This window comes from Struthio camelus, chromosome 11, assembly GCF_040807025.1.
Source record: "Struthio camelus isolate bStrCam1 chromosome 11, bStrCam1.hap1, whole genome shotgun sequence".
Lineage (NCBI taxonomy): Eukaryota > Metazoa > Chordata > Aves > Struthioniformes > Struthionidae > Struthio > Struthio camelus.
Window position 1 is genome coordinate 14,078,090 of NC_090952.1, and position 23,756 is coordinate 14,101,845.

Below are 23,756 nucleotides of genomic sequence, written 5' to 3' on the forward strand. Positions count from 1 at the left end.
AAAGTACAGGTGCATCTTTAACTAAAGGTCAAACAAAAGTGAACAGGAAATCTTGAAAAATGCTCCGAAAAGTTTGCTTCAGGCAGACATCTAGCACGCCTGCTAGACTTGGTGCATGTTTCACTTGCAAGAGTCTAGTCTGAAATTCAGACTCACAGTTTGCACCTGCAAATAACTGTTTGTGTTGTTACACAGTTCCAAATGTCGGCAAATAGTGCTCTGTCTGGACTCTGTCTACCAATCAGGTATTTAGATAGTAACGGCTTTCATCAGTACATACAATTAATGATACTCACAAAATTGCTCTGGCAAGCAAATAAACAAATAAAAAATCATCTGCTGCAAAATGGGCAGCTGCGCTGACAAAAATCATCCGGCCTCATAGGGATGTTTCAAATTATTATTACAAATTATTTGGACACAACATAATACCATCTATTCCTTAGTATGTTATGAAATATTAGAACTAAGAAAAATTAAGTGATAATGGTTTGAGTAATTGTATTTTAAATGTCACAGCACATTTAGGAAAAGGCAAGAGTCCCAGACAGAAGGGGCAGAAAGAACAAACAGAGGGATGACTAGATGTTTATGTAATGACTGATTGCATGATATAAAATGGCTATTTTATTGTGCAAATGGTTTTTCAGTTCATAACTGACCATCTGAAATGTCTATACCCAAATCGCACATGTAGTCATAGACAAAACTCGTGGAAATTAGGCATCTAATTGCCCATATTACACACGTAACCTTTCAAAAACTCTTTAAAAACTAATTGCGTATCTTTGCTTGCTTTATTGAGTGAATATATTTAGGGGCAGACTATGAGAGAAAGGCATTTAAATGTCTAAACCCTAGATAGGCACCTAGGAGCTGCAAAAGCACAGATGTGACCAATTCCCTTTAGATAGCTGAATGCCTGCAAATTTTGGCCCAGAGATCACGATCTTTCAGTCAAAGAAGCATTGATGAATTCTTACATCTATCAAAGGGCCTAGTTAAAGTAACTGGAAGTCTGCCTTGGGGAGTTTGGCCTGCCAACACTGGGATTAAGTTCTAACTGGACAGATCTATGGTTACTCCTGAATGACAACATCACCCTGGGGTTGAACACTTCTTAACTGCTGAACAGCATCTTTCCACTGGGGAGCTGGATCACCAGCCTTTCTCAAAGTCCTCAAGTACAGACTTAGGAATTCTCCGGAATGAAAATGCTGAGATTTGGGATAAAAGAGGTTTAAATGGCAAAGCCAGTTTTTTAACATTTTACCACTAAAGTGTTATTTTCCCCCACACGTTTGGATAGTGCACAGATTTAGCATCCCCTTTCTTCTTCTTCCCCTTAAAATTCTACTTAACCCCGTGGAAAATAGGATCTCCAGAAATTCGTCATCACACAGTTCAATCAGCTCCCTAAACTTCAGGAAATGGGTTGATCTATGTTCAGTTGAGTGTCACTGGGTGCTGCAGATCTGAATTATCAAACAACATTGCATTTGTTTAATATGAAGCCAGAAGATACTAATAGCAAATGTGGTGTGACCCAATTCTCAATCATGGCAGTGGGAAAGAAGTAGGAAATTTTTGGTTCACAACGTGAGGCAGACGAGACAAAAAGCTAGCATATGGAAACAACTACTGTTGGACACAATTACATTTCAACAGAGAATACCAAGGCCTTGAAAACACTAAGGAATCAAATTAATGACCTGGAAAACAAGCCCAAATTAAGAAACATCAGGTTGGGGGTGGCTTCTTAGGACTTGCTGGAGACAAGAATAGAGAGATTTTTTTAATGGACTGCAGAGGTGTTGGGGATGGATAATCCTTGATTCCCTCTGCAATGTATCTCTGCTCATTGTATTTCTAGGAATGACAATCAGGCAACACCCATCATGACGTTTATTACATGTGCAACCTGTTACAGACCACACCGTAACTTGCAAATCATCTGCCTTTTCTAGACTCCAACTCTGATCTTATTCCCAGTGGTGTAATGACGGGTTAGTTCAAGGACTGAAGTTACTCTGTCATTACACCAGTATAAATAAAAAGATAACCATATTTATGGATTTTAAAATCCATGTACTATTTTATTTTTGAACTTTATCTGAATTCAAATACTATTAAAATGAAATGGTTTCACAAACACATTGCGGATCTGATTCTTTGTTTGTCCTTGTGTGAAGCAGAAAGAAGTGCCTCATCTCAAAACTGTAAAGGCACAAAATTGATGACAGAAGGGAATTGGGCTCTTTGGTTATTTATAGAATGTTAATCTTGTGATTATAATAATCAGAATCATTATTTACGTGGCGCCTGTTTGCTGAAGCATTATAGCCATCTCTCAAAGACATTTTGAAAGGCACAAACTATTTGATTATATGTCTGCTGAAATATAAAGCATGTACGCCTAAAACATCGAGATGGTCACCCCTGGCACTGCTGTATACACAGTTAAAGAATAAGGGCCACTGAAGTGAATGGCAAAGCCACTATTTATTTCAATAAAACTGAGAATTGTCTCTTAAGAAAATAATTTAAAAAAATAATTTCCAGGCAATCAAATAAAGCCCACTCCTAGTAAGATTCTCTGGCCATAAAAATGAAGAATGATGAGGGCAAGAAAGGACCTTGAAGGGATGAAATATGGGGTGGGGGGGGGTGAATACTGCAGGATTGTGGTGGCACTCTAATTTCCAGTAGCCCATCAGAAGGATGAATGAAGTTCATTCAAAACCATGTGGATCCTCTTTCCAACGGATGGGAACAGCAATGCCAGGTCACTTACGCCTTCCCATCTGGCTCTACAACCAAGACATTAGTAGAATACTACTTTATGATTGTTAAGGGAAAAAATAAGAACTTACTCTTTAGTGCTGGTTAATCTGTGATTCGGTATTGGAGAGATACAAGGTGGGAGTAGGCATGAAGCTGAAGGATCCTCCAGGCGCTGTTTCTTGCTTTCAACAAAGGTATCCAGGCTTTCAGACTGCTTTAATGAGAAATGTAGAGCTTGAAAGACTCAGTATCTATGCACAATTTCACTTGTCATTAAGAGGAGTTCAGGAATCTCAGTGTATTTTCTTTACAGTAGCAGCAGTTAAAATACTGATCTAAGAGAAGTGAAAGTCACCTGAAATTAGGGCTAAACGTGTTCCAAACACATGACATGAAGTTATATAATAAGTGACATAGCCAGATAATTAGGAAGCAAAAAGCCTCACGTGCTGCAGTTATCTTCTGCAGTGCAATGGAATTTAATTAATAATTCAGACGGAATGACTTGATAGCACCAAATCTTACTCAAGCAAATAGCTTTTACCCATTGACTTAACAGAAGTCGATGGGAAAACTTCCCCAAGTAAGTATTCCTCACAGGACTAAAAGGCACGGGAGTGAACTCTAAGGCGGTGGTAGTCAGTAACAGAGATAGCTGCTTTAAAATTTGCTTTGAAAGACTCGCTGATGCATGACTTCTGCACCTGAACTGGATGACACAAGCAAAGCTGATTACTGCTCTGTCACTGGAACCTCCATATCATCTTTCAGGCCCACTACTAGATGGCTAAAATAAATCTTTTAATAGCATGATTTAGCACCCAAATCAGGTTCTTCTTACCCTGTTTTAACTGTTGATGTACCCTGAAGTCATCCTAACTGGCTTGTTTCCTCTTAGGTATCAATACATGCAGCTGCATAGAGCAACCGAAGAGGCTGTTTTAGAGCTTAGCTTGTGTTTGTGCAAATTCAGGGTGACATTCCTTTCTTTTTGTTAGTTTCTGATGCAGTCCCAGTTATTGAAGTTGAGTTTCCAATTTTCATATAACCCTTTTTTTCCTGGAAGGCCCAGGTTTAGTTACCAAAACCATACTCTTCTTTTAGCCAGGATTCCTACTCCATCATACTGACACTCCACTAAGTTACCTAGCAAGCACTTTCACATAGTTAATATGAACTCTGGTGCACTTTCAGATACACATAAACACTGACATGTACCTATCCCTTTCCACTTTCTTTCCTTCTTTTTTCCTTCCTTCTTTACCTTTTGACCTTTAGTGTACAGCTACAATATAAATTGGATAAAAGCCTGCTGAGTTGACTCAAGTTATTATTTTCACTTAATTCAAGAGGGAAGGAGTTGGAGCACTGACTCACGTAAGCAGGGGCTACAGACTCTGTAGACCCTCTGTCCTAGCATTGTCTTTGTCTTGTATTAAGTCTCTCTTACCTGGACTGCTCTAACTCAGCATTTTTGTACAGTTTAAACGTCCACTAGAACTGACAGCTGAAGTCCCATTCACAAGGATTTATAAAATTTGGGGTATAGAAATATGCTATGATGACTTGTCATAGGGAGACCAGAGCACAACCATTTCAGCTGGAAAAAATGACTACAAAAATTCATTTACGATATAAAACCTCAGTTTCTTCTCTGGAAACACATTTAGCTTGAAGTGCACTGTCATATCCCACAAGATAGGATACCCTTGGGCATAAATAACATAAAATACATGATAAAACATAGTGCCTCAAGTCAAAATATGCTCGCTTTCTCAGGTAGCTGCACAGAGAGAGCAGCTAGTTAAGCAAATGATATTTCTATGAATCATATTTGTTTATATAACAAAACAATATAAAGACTAAATTCACCAGGAGCATAAGCAAGCGCCACTCCACTGACTTTAATGAAGCTACGCCTGTCTAAGCCAGTGGTGAAAATGCCTCAATTCTGCAGACAATAAAATCCTGCCTTCTAAAGAGCAGTCACATTTTCTGAGTATGGTTGAACCTCAATAATCTGCACTAGTCATGGGGAGTCCTTCTGCAGATGACGCAACACTGCAAATTAATGGGTATGTGAGCAAATACAGTGGAAAAGCTCATAAGATAAATCTCAAAAAATACGTTACAATCTCAAAAATACATGGAGTTTGGCTTTAAATAGTTTCTGATGTCAATTTGTAATGTACTTGTACCTGTATGTTCCTTGTAGAAACGATAAAGCCTTAGTGTTATGATGCCCCTTAGAGCGCTGTGACTACAGCTGAGCCCTGCTGCAGGTGCAGCAAGGAACCTGACTGCAGTTCTGACCTCGAGGACACACGCAAATTCATTGTTTTCCTCTGAGTGATGCAAATAACTTACCTTGTGTTTCCTTTTGGATTTTGTGGACGTTTTTTCAGCTGCTGGGGTAGGGGACTCTCGAGACGGTCGTCTATGTTTCACATTGGCCTCCCTTGGCTCGCTTTTCACAGACGTGGTCTCAAAAGGCTCTTGTCCAGGTATCCTAGAGAGTAAACTAAGGTCTATTTTCACCCAAAGAGATTTGAGTTCTTCATATTCTCTCAGTGGGGACAGAAGTTCATTTTGTACTATTGGGATAGGAGAAAAGAGCTGCTCCTCCAAATCATTGCTGGTCTGGTCAATGGATGTGTTGCTGCCGTTGCTAGTTAAACTACTTACGCTGAGGATGTTACTGCCAGAGTCCTTCACTTTGATGCCATTGGCGGGCCCACTGCAAGCGGGCAGTACCTTAGCCTGCAAGCTCTCCTCCTGGTCTGTGTTTGAGTCAGAAGTAGATGAATCAGTTTCAATGAATTCCCGGGATTTAGGGACAACTTTGCTGGGGCCTCTGTACTTTTTCTTCTCAGAAGCGAGCCCTGTGCTGGTCCGTGGTTCTTTCCTCGGAGCGGTCTTCCCAACTGCTGCTTTAGTTCGAACCTTTGGCTGCTCAGGGGGTTCCTGTGTGTCTTTTTCTTTGGGAGTGTTGCTGGTATTATTTGGTTTGGGCCAGTTATACTCTTCTACACTGGAAGTCCTTTCTACCTTTTTGGGTTGCTTTTTCCCAGTAGTCCTTTGTGAAGTTGGCTCATTATGAGCTGGCGACTTCTGCTTGGAGCTTTTTGCCTCTGGGGTTTTCTGGGCAACCCGGGGTTTGGCTTTCTCTCGGATGGGACTAAGGATCGCCCGGTCTTTGGAATCGGTCGGGGGCAGGCTGCTGTTGAGCTTCCCTTTGCTTTGCCCTTCGGTCTGCTGGTTGCTCTGCGGCTGAGAGCTGGCCTCGCTGTGCGTCTCATTCTGGCTGTTGATGATGGTCTTGTTGTGGGGGTTCACTTTATTCAGCCATTTATCCAGCTGCCATTTGTTTGTTGACGGGGGTTCAGGCTGCAGTTGGAAGAACGACAAGCAACAATTCTCAGACAGAAGCAATGCTTTTGCCTTTAAATGAGGACGTTTTTAACATACCCTTTTATTTCAGTCAACTAGTGGTGACTGCTAGTTTTATGGGAGTATTTATGGAGTATTTATGGTTAATTAGGCTTCCTTATCTGGTTTACAATGTGGCCCTGGAGAAATTTAATACAACTAAAAAGTTTAGCTGGTCCCTGAAGACACAGTTTTGTCATGTTGCCTTTCCTTAGTCCCAGCTGAATACTATGTCAATAAAATATTCTCTAGCTACTGGCAAAAATCTAAATATTTCTTTAAAGCAATTCAAATGTAGGCCAGAAGGATTCTTCCAAAAGCTAGAACGACTATGTGGGTCACACATGTAAAACTGCAAAGGCAGAAAAAAGCAGACAGCACCACAGAGTGCAGAACTTCACCATTTTCCTGGAGGGGAGCAGGAGGTGGCTCTCTTTGCTGCTTCCCTGCCCAGCCCCGCCGAGGAGGAGCTGCGAGGGCGGCCTTACCTCCGGCGTGGCACTGCGCGACTCCTCGTTGCACTCGCTGTCGCTGGAGCTGCTCTCGCTGTCCGAGTCGGACTCGGAGCTGCTCTCCGACTCGCTGGAGCTCCCGGAGCCGCCACTGGAATGGGCCAAGCCGGCGGGGTGCGCCGCCGGCACCGGCAGGCCGCTGCGGGGAGAAGAGCCCTTCGCTTCAGCACGCGCGCTTTCTTTTCTTAAGGGTTCCCTTAGGGAAAGCCACCTGGCGGATCCCGCTCGCACCAGCCTTCCTCAACGGCAAACCCCTCCACACCATCCCAAGGGGCCGCTTTGCTGCGTATGGACCAAAGGAGCTGGCTGGCTTTATGCTTCATGGGACACGCTGATCGTGGCATTAATAATAACATAATCATCATCATCGTCGTCAAATGAGAAATGCTTTAGTGTCAGAAGCCTGAGCTTATTAGCCCAATGCTTGCAAAAACTAACAATCGCATTTAAATAATTTATTAATGGAAACATGGTTTCTTCGTTTTCTACCCGTTCATCCATAATTTATGATCAAAGGAAGGACATCAGGCAACTCATAGTGGACAGGACACTTTAAAAATTTATTTTAATGAATACTTTTACACTGCGGTGTACTAAAACTACATATTTTTGATAACCCTCCAGGGACTGCCCAAGAATTTTTTATTTGTAGCTGCTCTTTCTTTCATGTTTATGATAATGCAGTGAGAAAATCGAGTTCATGTTAAAAATATCTCTCTCCACAAAATCTATTTTTCAGTGTGTTCAGTTGTCCTCCCAAGACATATTTATTAGCAGAGCACTGTGTGTCATTGTTTTTCCTCGGCATTTATTTCAAAACTGAGAAGCTGGATAACCCCTGTTTTTAGTATTGTGGAATGTTGCCAGTCAGACTCTCTATAAACTCATGTTTAATTTTAGATTTTTTGTCAGGAAGATAGCCATAAGGTTTTATGTCTCTTCAGCTGATCTATACAGAGCCTTTTTGATGATTGATTTTAAATTTGTGAATCTGACAAAGCAAAGTGTTTGAAAATTGACACCGTTTGCTAGTATTCCTTTATGGATATTCAATACTTCACCTTAATATATCATATGATGTGTGTGCCCCACATTGAATCATCAAGAGAAGCCCGAGTTATAACACTGCTTTGCCTTCACTGCTGCTATCTGCTTTTCTACTTTTCTCCAAGAAGCATTCAAATAAGCCATGCACATGCCCTCCTTCACCTTTCAAAGCAAAATGCCACGAACATCAGAATGCCCTCTTGAAAAAGACACTAACCAAGAAACTGGAAGTTGGAAATGCCAGAAAAAAAACAGAGCCTGGTAGACCACTGCTACAGTCTTTAGAAGTATTGCCAGTGGCTTCTGTGACACTAATATACACTCTTTAATTTCTTCTTATGCTAAGCTGCTTTCTCCCTCCCTCCTTCCTGGTAAACCTACTTTCCCTTACGCGGCGGTTGGTACCGTAACTATCTCTCTGAGCATCGCAGTGGCCCTGCAGCGCCCATCGCCAAAACAGCTTGGTGCTTCAGGGTGCATTAATGAAACAAAATTACTCACTTGGGTAACTACTACAGATCACTAACTGTGTTGCTCATTAGATGCATACCCTTTTTTGTTCTTCTTCTTCTAGAGGTTCTTCACTAACTGACTCTGGTGGAGCTAGTTGCAAAATTTCAGTTGGAAGGAAAAGGTAAATCAAAAGAAGGGATGCTTTAAAGAAATGGAAATTTCCTAAAGTATTATGGAAAATTAAACATTGCTGAATTAAAAAATGGATCTTACAATTCATATTTAGTCTCAATGTTTAGAAACCATTTTTCCACTTTTGTTTTTCTTTTTTTCCCCCTCCTTTTTAGTGAGGTGCAAGACTGTGCAGGGAAATATATTTTTCACTTCTTTTTATTGTCAAAAAATAAATAAAATAGAAACAGAACAGTGGAGAAAAAGTGTGTGTGTCTGTGGAGCAGTTTGACTCTCAACTCATTATTTTGCAATTTTATCCTAATTTTTTCTTTATGGAAAACCCTAAAAATAGACGAAATCTGACTTTTCCTATTTCATTACACTCATCTGCAGGAAGAAAGAACAAGAAAAAAGAGAAAAACCTTCAAGGATTCCTAAACTGAATTGGAAAACACAGCACTTCGGTTCTGAAAAAACAAACTGAAAAACAGCCTTGAAAAAACTGTTACGCAGGGAATGATCAGAACAATGCAGCTATAATATGGAAATGTCAGAATATTTTTTCCCTAAATCTATGGGCTTCACCTGTCTCATTCCTATTTTCTGTTTTCACCCCCAAATAGCAGGGAAGCGAACACTGAAATCTTGATATTTCCTGCTCAGTGCAAACTCCACTTCCCGCGATCGCCCTCGTGGGCAGCCAGCTCCGAAGGGGACCAGGTGCTCAGCTGCCCCCCCGGACGCTGGGAGAGCGCGGCGGCCGGGGACTCGGCCCCACTGCGCATGCCAGCCCCCGGAGAGCAGGCCTTATTCCACCTAACAAAATGCTTTTGTAAGTGCTTGGAAGTTTGCTCTCATTAAGCCATCTGATTTAAGGAATACCACCTCTTACAACGGCTCAGAGAAGGAGGAGCCGATGCCCTCGCAGCAAGGGCCCAGACTTCTCCAGCCTTTAACCACAACCTTGGCCTTTGGGCACTCCGGAGGAGAGCTGCCCTCGTGGCCAGGCCGTGCTCACATGAAATGATGGGATTTGTCCTGTAGCAGGCTGTAACCATCTGACACAGAGCTCCAAGAGCAAGCACAAACTGTGCAAACAGACAGCAGCTCCAACCTGGCCTTATTTTCTTTCTTGCTGCACACCAGACTTAGAAAAGTTATCATATGCCAAACATTACTGAATAACACAGCTCAGCAAGCTTGCAGGATCCAGACAGACTCAAAATAATGTTTTTCATACAAAACACAATGAGGTCATATTTGTCTTTCATCTGGGATAATAAAATTATGCCTTGGCTACATCGGGCAGTTTCATGCTGCAGACACCATTGCTGAACTAGATTTTTAAAGCAGAAGTATTCACTTTTCATCACGTAGTTTGAGTGTAACCCTGTTTGTATGCATTGCAACACAGTCAGATAAGACCTGAAATGCCTTTCCTAGCATCTCACAAAGCTAAAGATAGAGCGATCTTGCATATAGTTACATGCACAATCAACTTTTAATAATGCTGTTCAGCAAAAGAAAATATACAGACCTTTCATACCCAAGTGCATGGGAAAGAATCCTTGCTTCCAAGAAGAAAATGAGTTTAATGGAGAGATTATAGGTCGTCTTCTGCTTTTTTTTCTTAAATAAAACGCATCTATTAGTTAAAAGGAACTGGTTGGTTTGCACTCTTCCCAAAGGCTTCTTCAGCTTTAAGCTTAAATCACGTGTTTTCAAAGATTCTGGGACAAATTCTACAAACACACATTCAAGCAGCTGTTACACAAATAAAATGGGACTTCTTCACATCAGTATCGACTACATGATTTGGGGGCTGCCTCTCTAAGAGACTTTCAAAGCAAGCTTTGTTGTGTTGCTAAGGTGCTGGCAAGGAATGCCAGCTCGGACAAAGTTTAAAATGGATTTAAAGCATTTTATCATCAGACCCAAGTCCGCAAAGTGACTAAAGGGGGCAGGAAGCACTGATATTTGAAACTTCTGAATTCTTATTTCCCAGCAGGAGATGAGCACTCATATTGTTCCTCAGTGTTTGGGTGGACAATGTTTTTATTTCATTTGAACGGGAAAAAAAATTAATAAAAACAATGCTGCACAATGGAACACAGTGTTATTTGGGTAAATAACGTCCAGAAGAAAGCCAGTTCCTTATTATCACTTGGGATGGGAGGCCTCTACCAAGACCAGTGACCTGCTGTGCTGGGCTCTGTGTAAATACATGATGAGACACAGTCCTTGTGCCAAAGAGCCTGCAATCCAAATACACAAAACAAACATCAGAGGTATTATGATCATCCTCATACTCAGGGCAGGTCTGTCAACTCTGTAACTGCAAGGCCTTTCTGCCATTAAGGGAACATCAGTTTGGCCCTGTCTTTCATTTTATTCTCCACTTTTTCCAAACCCTGCGTGCTCCACCTGAGCTGAGTCCTGCACAGTAGTCATACGTGATCTGCTCTGACTCACAACAGCGACCACATGTGTGCTATTTGGGAGGAAAAAAACACATGTGACAGCAGCAAGGCCCCGCGTTCTCCATGCCAGCTGAATGAGCAGCTGCTCACCCCTCCTCATCGGCTCTCCCCTACTGGGGTAGGACAGGAGCCACTTGAGTGACACCTCTGCTGTAAGTAGGAGGAGAATTAGATCTCTGTTGCCAGTAAAGCCCACCATGGTAATGCCTCCAGCTGCCCACAGGCAGACAAGTTAGCATTTCTGGTCGCCTGACTGGTACTGGGCAAGTGAAGTGGATACAGCAGACCTACACATTGGGAAGCAAGCTGGAAAGAAGCCGTTCTGCAGTGTTCACCTACCTCCCTTCTTGCCACTTCTGCAGTGCGTGACGCTTCACTCGTCCCTTGCTGCTCAGCACCGTTACTATGCACAGCACGGGCACAAAGTGCAAGATGAGAAATGTCTTGGAGGGGACAAACAGGAGTATCACCAGTATCTGGCAGTGGTTTTCTGCACTTTTGAGCTCAAGGGTTTGAAGTGCAGAGCTGCTGAGGCTTGCAGGTGTGTGGCATCTGTCAAGAGCAGGCATCAGAGCCAACTGCTGACAGCTCCTCGTGGGGAATGTATCAAGCTTATCAAACACACCAATAGTCTTTCTTTTGCTGCGGCTCACTGATGTGGGTGATTTGCTTAAATTTAAGTGTCTCCCTTCACCGCTTCTGTTTTTGTCACTCATGGACTCCTTTTCCAATGCCGATTAAAGCAGACGTGGCGTTATTATGTATCTGGATTACTGTGCTGCCTAGAGAAGTGAAGGCCCAATGTGCAGTTTACACATTTTTTGTTGTTGTTGTCATCTAGACTGTTATTATATTATTTTCAACACATCATTTACTCTAATATTGCAATAAATGGTTTTCAAGATTAAACCTGGTAGTTACAACAAAGATAATGTGAGATACTAAAACTCATTACCCTCTAGTAAGAAAAATAATAAACTTTTTACTCTGTAAATACATGTGTAAAATACATGTATAATTCAGACTACTAGAGTAAAAGTCCTCAAAGAACAAAAAGTCATAACAAGTCCTTAGATAGCTGCCTGAACTTTTCACTAATTACATGTAGCCAGGTTAATTGCTGTGAAGACAATCTGGCAAATTGACTGTGCTCTCCAACAATAGGCTTATTGATCCCAACCCTTCCTTTTTAGGGTAATGATGAATTGGCCACTTGTTCCATTGCTCTATCCAGAAATCGAAATGTAAACTTTGAGAAAGCAGGGCACTGCTGGGCAGTGGGAAAACGTATATGGGAACTGACCAGTGAGTCAATGGTATATCAATGCTGGCAACGTATTTTCGGAAGAAGCCGAGCTGCACAAAGGCTGTTTTACTGAACAGGTCTATTTGTAGGGAAAGTTCAACCAAATGAAATATGGAGAGGGGAAGGTCTGTACTGGAAAAATGGCTGCAGACTAGAGAGAGTGGTTGGTCTTCCTGGTAAGGCACTGGATTGGGACTTGGATGAATTTTGCTTTGTGTCTGAGAAGAAATATTTCTGTGCATCTGATCCTGCTGAGCAAAAGGGGGATTATGTTGCCGACCCTTTATCTGACTTGCCTGTTTAAACTGTACATTTTTCAGAACAAAGGCTCTGATTGCACAGGGCACTGAAAAACAGGGTGCGAGTGCTAAGGTATCTACAAAGGTACACTGCAACCTTATTCTTGGGGGATGCTGTTGTTCTCCCTCACACTACACTTTATTCTGCTTCAGCTTTTCAGAATCGAGCCCAATCTCTCCTGCAGAAAGCCCATTTCTACAAAAATACCAGTATGAACATGAAGGACATTAGTAGGAGTCACTGGGGTGGCTGAATTCTGTGTAAATGTTCCAAAAGGCTGCTTCATTATTCTAGTAGATAATAATAGAGCAGCACCTTGCAGATTAATATTTAGTGTCAGAATTTAATACCATAACTGCTCAATAACTAAGTTTTATTTCTCTTCTATTCTTACACCATTATCAGGAAGTAATATTCTCCTCTAATTTGAAAAGGAGCTGTCTTTTTTTTTTATATATAATGAATTGTTCATGTCTATATCTTCACACTTATATATGACTGCCACCAGATTGCATTTTAAAGAAAACAATTGCTGTGAATGATTTGTTCACTGTCTTTCCATTGGTTAGTATTTAATCATTTATCACCAGGCTGGTAGGATTCAAGTCTAAACTTTCCAAGATCAGGTTGACACAGGAACTGAAAACTGGTATCAAGCCCTTTTTAAATATTAATCAGCACCTAGGTCCAGTGAAATGAAATAAGGTGTGGAAATTGTTACTTTTGCTAATATTAGTGCGCAAGAATAAGACATCACTTCAGATGGCTCTGTCATGTAAAAACATACGGAGAAGGCAACCCTCTATAATATGCCATTCAGGATGTGGCAGCCTGTATCAATCCTGAACACCGTAATGCAAATACGAGCTCTGATTTATTTTGAGGGGGAGGGTAATTTACAAGATGTTGTATGTAAAAAGCCACATTGCCATTTTATAGTGTTCAAAAGTAACTGTTTTAATCAAAGATTGTTTATAACTAGGTTGATAGAGTTACTGAAACAGATTTTTTCTTCACATACATACAACCCTTTTATACTTTCAGCTTTAAAGACCATAAAAACGGATAGTAAAGATGAAAGAAATAAAAAGAATGACAGAGCTAACTCCTATGAGCCACAATCTATGTCAAAGCAGAACTAAAGTGATTGACAGCTTGCATTAGTAATGAATAGAGTGGGGAAAAGCTGCCAAGAATCTGTAACAAGGTCAAAGCCTTCCAATAAAGAATTACATTAGCCACAAATCCTAGGTGGAACTGTGTATATACATCTGCAATGTGACTTTAAGCATGGTACTGTTTCTACTGTTGAATCTTATTCTGACCTTTTTCCTGGTTTTATTGCTGGGCTACAGTAAGCTCTGACTCTTGCTCACACCTACGTTAAAGTACAGATGTAACACATCAAAGTGCCTGTGAAATTATAAAAAACAAACAGCAGAAGAGGAGGAATTTTAATGGCACATCCCTAACGGCGCACATAAAAAACTTTCTGAACTATTGGTATGGTAATGGCTTTCCTTCCAATTTCACAGTGTTCTTATACACACTTGACATGGAAGGGAAGGGAATTTTGCATATTAAAAGCAATATTGTATCCATGATTTGTGCCTGCATCACCCTGCTCACCTCAGAGTTTGGAAACAATTTTGTGCACGTGATACAATCCAGAGAACACTATGTACGTAGACTTTTTGATACACAATATTTTAGTGCATGGATTCAAGTGTCAGAGAATATTATTCGTACTATGGTCTGATGTACTACAGTTTGCCTGGCATCCAGAAGAACAAAAATACTGTTTGTTACTGCGAGACTCCAAAGGGCCCTGTTTGATGTAAATGGAACCACTTTATTATATCAATATTGCCACACTGAATCAAGCTGGATATGAGTATTGATACATAGAAACGGATTTATTTTCCACAAAGGAAATGTGGAATACTGCATCTTTCAGAATATTTTGTGGATCTTCTGTGAAAGTTAACAGGTACATATTTACTCCTCTACTAATTCATAATTTGAAGTGAACATAAAATATTTTTTGATGAGTCACTTATTTGCGCTTTGATTTTACTTCTTGCAACAAAAAATTCAAGTGTGCTCATGATAAAAATGTTGTCTCCTTCTCTGAAGTGAACCTCTAAAGGTAAACTATTGACTTTTTCCCCATTCATAAAGGGCAGAAAGTTGGATACATTACATCATAAATTAACTATACTATTCAATTCTGACCCAGTTCTAGCTCAGTTCCAACAGGGAACAGCATTTAGCTTATAGGGCCCAGTGGGAACAGACCTGGGAGCTATGAGACCAAGACACATTGGTGGTGATGGGTCCACACAAAGCCTCCAAACCTCCAACATCCTCCAGCCTCATCTGCTGTCTCAGAAAAGATAATTTTAACATGCTAAGCAATGAATTAGAAGTAGTCAGAAAACACAAGAAAGTAGCATCTTTTTCTTTCCTCTTATAAAACAACACCTCTGAGGTTTTTAATATTGAAAAAAATATTTAAAAATCAGAAGTTGCCAAAAGGCATATCCTGATTTTCCCCAGCTTTTCAGTACACAGCTGCTCACCCCTGTGTGCTATGCACAGGCAGCACAATGTCAGCATAGGAAACTGTCTGAGGATTTATTCTCTGGGGGAAACCTCTTGGGAGCAGCCTATCAACATAACCATTTCCAGACCAGAGCAAAGAGGATGAACCAGGGACATCAGTTCCTGCGAGCCAGGGAAGGGGAAATAGCCTCTCGCAGCCTATTAAAACCACCCATTTAGAGAAGGCCCAAAGTTGCTCCAACGGCGCCTGTTGTCAGGAGCATGAAGAACAAAGCAAAGAATATGAAAAAGGCCCGAGATAAAGACTAAGCCCAATCCAAGCAAAGTTGGTAATATCTTGCCAAATGAGCTTCGCTTGCTCACAAACTGGTAGCATTCTCCATGCACTATATCCCATACAAAGTGTGAGACAGCAGGACTGGTGCTAGAGGCATAACAGCGATAGTAAGCATGTACAAATGATTAAGGCATAAATATTTCCACCCTTGATGGAGTTGACTGCTACGCCTGTGTAAAGAAAGACTGCCTTGTGGTTACAGAAGAGGGCTGAGAATTTAGATAACTCATTGAATTCCTGGCTCTCTTCAGGATTACATGGGTGATGTGGGCAAAACAATTCAATTTGCGGTACCTCCTCCCTGTTTTTAATACAGATAGTATTGTGAGACACCAAGTGCATTTACGTTCATCAGACACGAGCTGTAGCATAAGGGGGGGCCGCAGAAGTACATATACCTTAACAAAAAAACACAAGCAGACACTTAGGTTCACTGCTACAGCCATAATAGTAAAAAGGTCATTAGTAAAAATGGGCAGTTATTCTGAAATATTTTTTAAAGAAGCATTTCTAAAAGTACATGACGAATTTCAGAGCCTTTCATGGATATAAAGATGTACTTCTAGTGTATAGTAAAATATTAATAAAGGTGAATGTTGAAACACAGGTGTCTTAGAATTTATTTCAAAATGGGGTGAAAAATTCTATCTATCTGGAGTGAAAATCTAGACTCTCTATTCTTCTGTCTAATGTGAGCTCCTATTACTGCTGTTGATTTTTGCCAGTTGTGTAATATACTGCTTGATTGATGAAAAAATTATTCAATCTATTTAGGATTAAATATTGTCTTGAAGGATCTTATTTAAGGATACAGCTAAATCTTTAAGCAGAATCCACCGCTAATTATGACATACATTCATGTTAAGAAAAAAAGGTGCTTCTTTCAGTGATAAATAGACCTGAAGATCCTTCACAACATTCACTATAAATCACAAAAGACCATTAATAAACAGTCAGAAAAAATGACAGTTACTACAAGAATCTGCTCCCATACTTTGCCTAATACTATCAGTGTCATGTTTAAACCTGACATCTTAAATCTTCTACATGAAAACCCTTTAAGTCAAAAGGCTCAGCTATTTTAAACTGAATCTTCTATGCCTATTATTTTGACTGGCAGCAAAAGGAAATACAGAATCTTTAATTCTTTAACCTTATCTGGCTGAAAGTCTTGCCTTTCAGCCTTTTTTGTCAATGCCAATATAAAGGCAAGATCCTGCTGGAGTCGGCACCCCCTTCCCAGGAGCGCGTGGGCAACGCGCGGCTCCAGCTGCTGCTCCTGGAGCACCTCCCGGGACGGGGCTCCGTGGCACCACAGCGAAATCGGGTGGGCGGAAGCATCACTCCTCCTGCGTGCACACTGAAGGCAAGCTTGAAGCCAACTTTGATTTAAATGGAAAAGACTAATTGGGATTGCCAGAAGGAGCACTTGTAGCACTGGATACCTTAGAGACAGGTTACTTTGGTGCTTTGTCCCCTTTGTAACACTACCTGCTTTTTTAATCCAGGCTGGGAGGAACAAGAATGCTGGTTCCCCTGTGTGAGTTACAACCTGACCTAGCAGAGCTGTGAACAAGCATATATATTCCCCAAGAGGCAGCCAGGACATGTGGAGTGACGATAAACCTGAGGACAAACTGGATTTTGTCAATAGGGTACCAAGAGGGGCAAAATTTTGTCTATTTTTTCAATGAGAACAAAATAATCTACATCAGGCTTTAGGATTAGTTAAACTATTTGTTCATTGATTTTGGCTGTTTAAAAAACCTTCCAGCTAAGATACTTTCATTCTGAATGCTTATGTTCCTGAGTTAAAAGAAATGGATTTTTCAGCATTACCACCATCTCTTTTTCCTCAAACCAGTGAATGGCTCTTGTATCAGCAATGACTTGTTGAAGGTCTGCTGACAAGCCAAGGTCAGGAAGGCCCAAACCGCTCATGAAAACAGAAGTAAATAAGCAAAGTGCATTCTCCCTTGAACTTTTTATTGTTTTCTACTCAATAATCATTCCTTTAGCAAGGTGCAAATGTACTCTTCACACAGCTGCCCAGGCAGCCTCAACCTCTCCATACTCTGATGTAGCATGGTGGTTAATTGCCTATTACATGAGACCTGAAGCTCTCTTCCTCTTTAATGACAAAAATCAGGGACTGATTCTACCAGCAGGCAAGCACAGAAGTATTTATGTGTTTATTTTCTACATTAGATTTACAAAATTCTCTCTAATTTTTCCTGCACTATTTGAGATATCATGGACAATGCATCTAAATTAACCAAGGGTAGAGCTCAAAAGCCAGCCCTGCAGCGGAAGGGAGTGCGAATGGCCAAAGAGGTCGAGCAGAACTGACCTCTTCTGCAGCAAGCCTCGAAGATAAGTCCCACTGGTGCTTACACAGCCTGGCAACGCACAGGGAGAGACACAGAGACTGGGCCCCAGAACTGAAAAAAGGCTCACTCTGAATTTCAGTTCAGTACTGAGCTGGAGTAATAAGACTACCTGGCTGATCCCTCTCTTCTTTTTCAGAGCAAAACCTACGAGGCTGGGAGAGCCAGGCTGTACATTTGCACGTACCAATACCAGTGTAAACCCCTTCACTTCATGGAAATAGTTGCTTGTTTACTGGAGATACTAATTCTGCAGAGTCTTCTGCTATGTAAGTCCACATGATGCCTTCGAAATGCTGGAACAATTTAGTATCCTATCCAATACTTCGCTTCCTCCTCTGCTCTTTAGACGAAATAACATCCTTAAATGTTCCTATGAGTGAGTTGTGTGAAGGCTGCTGAAAGAAAACACGGAGTGGCAGCATGTTCCTCCCACCACACTGAAGTCAGGTTGGATTCCTGCACCAACAGACTGTCAATGGGAGTTTGACATGGGCAGAGTTTTGGAGCTGAAAGCTGTACTTGCTAGTTTTGAAGTGGAAAGGCTGTTATTTTTGAATCTGAATTCACAAAACATCACTTATCGTCTAGGTTACAGATGGACTCAGGATCCCACACTTGGCTCCAGAGTTTGGATAACTCACACTGCATATCTGGGGTTTGGGTTCAGGCCCATCTTAAATATAAATTTAGAATGAAAGAAATACATGCAAATACCAGGCATACTATAAGACACTGCCAGCTGTTTTCTTCCACTTACAAGACTTTTTCTGAGAAAGTAATGGTTTTTTTTTAGTATATGTTGGAATACAGGAGTGATGTCAAACTGGTATCGCCGAGTTCAACACGAACCTGACCTCCTTCTTGAGTTTAGGGTGTCTCTTGTTCCTGACGCCTGCCTGCCTAGGCTTTCAGGCCTCGTTCTTAATATATTAAGTTTGTAGAGAAATGGAACAGTGTGCTCACAACCTTTTTTGGATATCCCCTTGAAAAATATCTGTGTTCTGTCTGTACTTAAACGACAGCCTGCTGCTCATTTTCCAAGAAAATCCACGCCAGAAGTCCTGATAACATTTAACTTACAGACTGGTATACACGGAGCTGGCCCTGTGGGTCACGTTCCCTACCGAGTAATGGACTCACTCTATTATCACTGGCAAGTCTCGCAGCTTGGAATTTTCAAACAAAAGCAAACAAAATCAACTTTTGTTTTGTGATTTGATTATTTTTTAATGCTACAGTTTATTCATTTTGGTTTATTAATTTGTTGGTCCAATGGTTTTTATGTGCTGCAATTCAGAATAGGTCTCTCTCTAGTATCATGTTTTATATAGATACGGGAAATGAAATGCAAGTCTGATACAATTATGGTTGTATGCCATGCAAGACAATACTGTAAACATGACGATGGCCTGAAAAGCTGCTTAGCAAAATGATCTTAATATACAAGGCAGTGTGAAAATGTAAAAAGAATCTATAATGACAACAAAGATTAGCCATTTGCTCTCTAACCTTATTTACAGAAGCAATCAGAGGTATTCAGGTCGAGTTAATGACCCTGTCTCCAATTAATTCAATTGTCTACAAACAACACTGATGCAGTGGTTGTCTCAGAGTCTGCCACACAGTCTCCGAGGGAATACATAAGACTCCATTAAAAGTGACAATAATAATGCATTTATTACTGAAACACTATTGTATTATAAATAAATTCCTGATGTTAAATTATGCTCCACGCTTTAACAGAAATTCAATTACTGAAATAATAAAAAAGACGGTGTATTTGCCAAGTGCTTGGACTATAATTTGGCTGCTTAGTTACCAGCAGTTGGCTGTTTTGCAATTTCTTGTTCATAGAGTATTTCTTTTGAATAAATGCCAGACTTTTTCATACAAATTTCATGAACAAGTTGCAAAATGAAATTCTGAGCTTTTGAATCCAATTATGAAAGACATAACTAAATCTATTACTGAAAATATATTCTTGAAAGCCCTTCTTGCTGTTGTTCGGCTCTGTATAGTAACTGAGGTAAGCACAGGTGCTCTTCATTATGGGCCATTGTGCACTATCTGAATTCTGGGAACTGAGGAATTCAGATGGTTTCAACTCTGTTTGTGTGAATAACAAACAGGCATGATTCTGAGGTTGTTTGTACAAGCTTGCGCATCACTCTTCTGGGACTCCTAAGACACCTGCTTACCCTTTTGAAGCCAAAACAGTATCATTTATGTCCTGACTATTCTTCCTGCAATGATTTTGCAGGAGCAACATATTTCCCCACCCCTCTTCCCTCAGGCTGCTATCAACGGTGGAAAGAGGAACAAAAGAAAACAAGAATTTAACCACTATCTAATATAGTGGGGACAGGAGAAGCTTTAGAATGGCTCTTTTTGGCTGGTTGAGATTCAGGCAGGGAATACCTTGTGAGAAAAGAAGAAGCTGCTTCTCATACTTAACTTTATTCCTTCTCCTAACCAGTTTCCTGCGGCAGACTGTTAAAAATAACATAGAATTTAATTTTTTCCTAGCACCAATCTCTGTTCTCTCTTTGGGGCTTGGCCACATATTTATCTTGCTAACGTCTCACCCTTACATCTTTAGATGTTTTACACGTAAGACATGAAGAGATGCATGCACCTTGCATCCTGCTACGTGAGCGCAAATGAAAAACTGCTGACAGTCTTCTTATTAGACCCCTTAGGTATCTGTAACCATATGGCAGAGTGTATGTGGATCCTGGTTCTTCAAGGGACTCACACACTCTCACCTCTGCATATTTCAAAAGGTGCTGTCTCAATTATTTACTACTGCTGATAGTGATTATTTACTTTGCACTTTTATTTATTGATGCATTTCTAGTACTTACCAGCAGAGATGCTATCAAAACGTCTGGGGATGGCATGTGTACGTGGAAAAGAAAAGCAGCCAAGCAGCGCACGGGAAGGAAACATGGAGGGGCAGTTCTTGTCTCTTGCAGTGTTAAAACTGAAAGACACCTCTTTTATGACACTGACTGCTGTGCAACTAAAAAGCAGTTCAAGTACTTCTGGGAATATAGCAAGCTGATGGGAGATGCTATCACGCAACACATTGCAGAGGCCAGCAGGCACAGCAACTCCTTGAGCAGGTAAAAGATTCAGATATAATTCAACATCCGCACTATAATTTATCATAACTTGTTGTAGCAAACAAAGTTAGATGACTTATTTCTTGAATTCAGCCTTCTCAAAAGCCAAGTGCAGTTGTTACAGCAGACCTTAGTGCTGGCTGAAAGCCAAACTAAGACTCAGAAAAGGGAAATAATTCCATACAACATAGCAACAATTAAAGCAAGCCAACCGCTTTCCTGAACTTCGGGAAAAATAGGCCCAAAGAAGGCTGGGGTCTCAGTGAGCTGCAGGGCTGAGAGGTTTATTACATTAGGGACTGGCTGGCACCTCAGGCTCCCAGGAGAAACACTGGAGAAGATCACATTTAATAAGAAGAGCCTATGGACTTCTAAAGAGAGCTTGAGCTGGCAGTGAGGGACAAAGGGAGCTGCAGTATTCATGGTGTCCCACTTCAGTGCTGAATGGCAGAGTCCTGCTTCAGCCAGGGAACCCAAAGGAATCCAGTACAGAAAGGGGTGGATATTTCCTTCCAGATGTGGGACCAATTAGTCACCCAAAAGGGAAAGGGAAAGGGAAAGGGAAAGGGAAAGAGAAAGGGAAAGGGAAAGGGAAAGGGGAAGGGGAAGGGGAAGGGGAAGGAGAAGGGGAAGGGGAAGGGAGAGCACACACAGCAATCTAAAAACACTCCAGGAAATTCAGGTGAAGGCAACATTATTATAGCAGACTAATCTTTGAATGAAGTTCAACAGCAAAAATAGCATATGCAAGGATGAGAAACAGAAGAAGTTCTGTTGGGGAAGGTGGACACTGAAACTGCGGCCACGCTTTCAAGCTCCAAGTCTAACAAGTAGCTGAACTTCAAGAGCAACCACAAAGCTGCAGTGTTTGTACACAGGTACAGTTTTTCACTGGGAGCATGCCACGTTTTAATACACTAGTGTATTGTACGGGGTTTAGGCTTGTTTTAGTAGTGATCATGAATGAGGCTTATTTATATTCTGCAATTTGCAATCTAACAGAAAACTAAATTCCTGGAAAGGGGTAAGTATCAGCTCTGAGAGAAATATTTGCAAGGCTCTGGGAGTAGGTGCAGTCCTAATTTTTGCTGTATTTTGTTCAATTTATATAAGTTCTTTTAGTGCAATCACCCCTCCCCAGCCCCTCCCATCACTTCTGCAAGACAGTAACAGAGAATCAGGAAGAAGGTGTTTTCTGTTGACCTTGCTCAGCTTGGATAGCTGCTGTTCACATAAAGGGGAGTTGCTGGTCATCTGAGGCTACCCAGATGTTTAGGTGGGATAGGCAAGGTAACTTGCAAGAGTCCTTTCTTTCTTTCTGGTGATGCTGGCCACCATAATGAGGGGGGATAGACTCTATCCTTTAAAAGAAGGTAAGTGTGAGCCCTTGCCTTTGTGTAGGAGGTAGCTCCACAGGCCTGTTGCTCTACACCAGCTCGCAGATACATTGCCACAGTCCTGGCATAAGACAAAAGAACTGCCAAGCAGTGCTGGAGCAGGCAAGCAGCCGGAGCCAGGACAGCAGAGAGCGGCTCTGCTTGAAAAAGTGACATTTTTATCAGGATAGGAATGAGGGAGCCTTAGTTTGTTGGCTGAACATGGCCTTATACTTCATACAGCCTTGACCACATGATTTTTTTTGGTATTACAGCCGGGTTACACTATGGGGGATGTAAACGTGTGGCCCAGTAGAAACTTCAGAAAGACTTAGCCCTCAAATTCCAGCTAAAGAGACTTAATAGATCATTCTATCGTTCCTTATTCCTGCTGAACCTCCCTCTTCTGCAAAAATTTAACTCACTGAACATCATCTCAACAGAACCAGGGAAAGTCTTACCCTCCTGGTCTTTACATCAGCATAGCTTTAAATATTTCTTGGTAAAGCATGGCTAGGACCACTGCATGACCGTGAGGTGTGAAATAAGACACGAGATGCTCAGTGATAATGGGAGGAGGGTGACATCATCATCACCATCACCAGTACGGCAGACATTTAGGCAGGTTACAATTACTCAAGTAGCAATTTGGCCAGGACACCAGGATCTACACCCTTAACTCTAATTCTTATGAGAGAGCAATGAAATCTTTAATGACTGCAAATGGCCAAGACCTTGGATTTATACCACACCTGAAGGAGCACCTCTTACAGCACAGTGGCCCCTAACACAACTTCTTGTCATTGCTTCAATGCTGATGTGGGTAAAACAGTCACCTAATGGCCCCCACACCACTTTTGACAGCACCCGAGTGACCTGAAGACGAGGTCCCAGCCCAGCACCGACACGGCCAACTCTACCTACCTTTGAAAGGCTACAGGAGAATAGCACAAGCTGGCATGGCTGGGGGCCAGCAGAGCATTTAACTGTCATTATTCCTACCCCAGATTCACATGTACTGCAAAGCAGGTTTAATGAGGGAATGTTAATTTATATCCATTCACAATAGCGTAACAGGACTCTAACGCTGAACAATCATGGGCCTAACGGGTTTTAAAACTGTGAGGGGCTATGTGGATCAGAGAAAGTTACAGACACAATAACACCTAATAAATCCAATAAAAATGGAGATCAGCCAAAGTAGGTTCTTGTATGTCAGATATTAAATATGACTAATGTTGTTTGACAGTGCTCCACCGAAGGTGCATTGGAGTTTCACTTCTTCCTTATCATTATCACAGAAAGAGAAAGGTAAAGCACTGCAGGAATATAAATAATTTGAAAAGCCTCATAGACAATATTCTACTGTGCGCCTCATTTGCACTTAAAAAAACCTGCCCTACAGACCTTATGTACTTTTAAGATTCATCTGAAAGATACATGAAGAAGTCTTCCAGTCAAAAATGTACATATTTAAT

The 23,756-nt window shown here is 41.2% G+C and overlaps 1 protein-coding gene across 6 annotated transcripts in view; it reads right to left on the bottom strand.

Annotated features, from left to right (window-relative positions):
- AFF2 (ALF transcription elongation factor 2) overlaps nt 1-23,756 on the bottom strand; it is a 451,682-nt gene that overhangs the window by 34,792 nt on the left and 393,134 nt on the right. For all 6 annotated transcript variants that reach the window (XM_068957761.1, XM_068957757.1, XM_068957758.1 and 3 more), the window contains exons 10-12: nt 6,702-6,864; nt 5,152-6,171; nt 2,874-2,998 (exon numbers count right to left, since the gene is read on the bottom strand). In XM_068957761.1, coding sequence (XP_068813862.1) covers nt 2,874-2,998; nt 5,152-6,171; nt 6,702-6,864 — 1,308 coding nt within the window. The remainder of the gene's footprint in view (nt 1-2,873; nt 2,999-5,151; nt 6,172-6,701; nt 6,865-23,756) is intronic.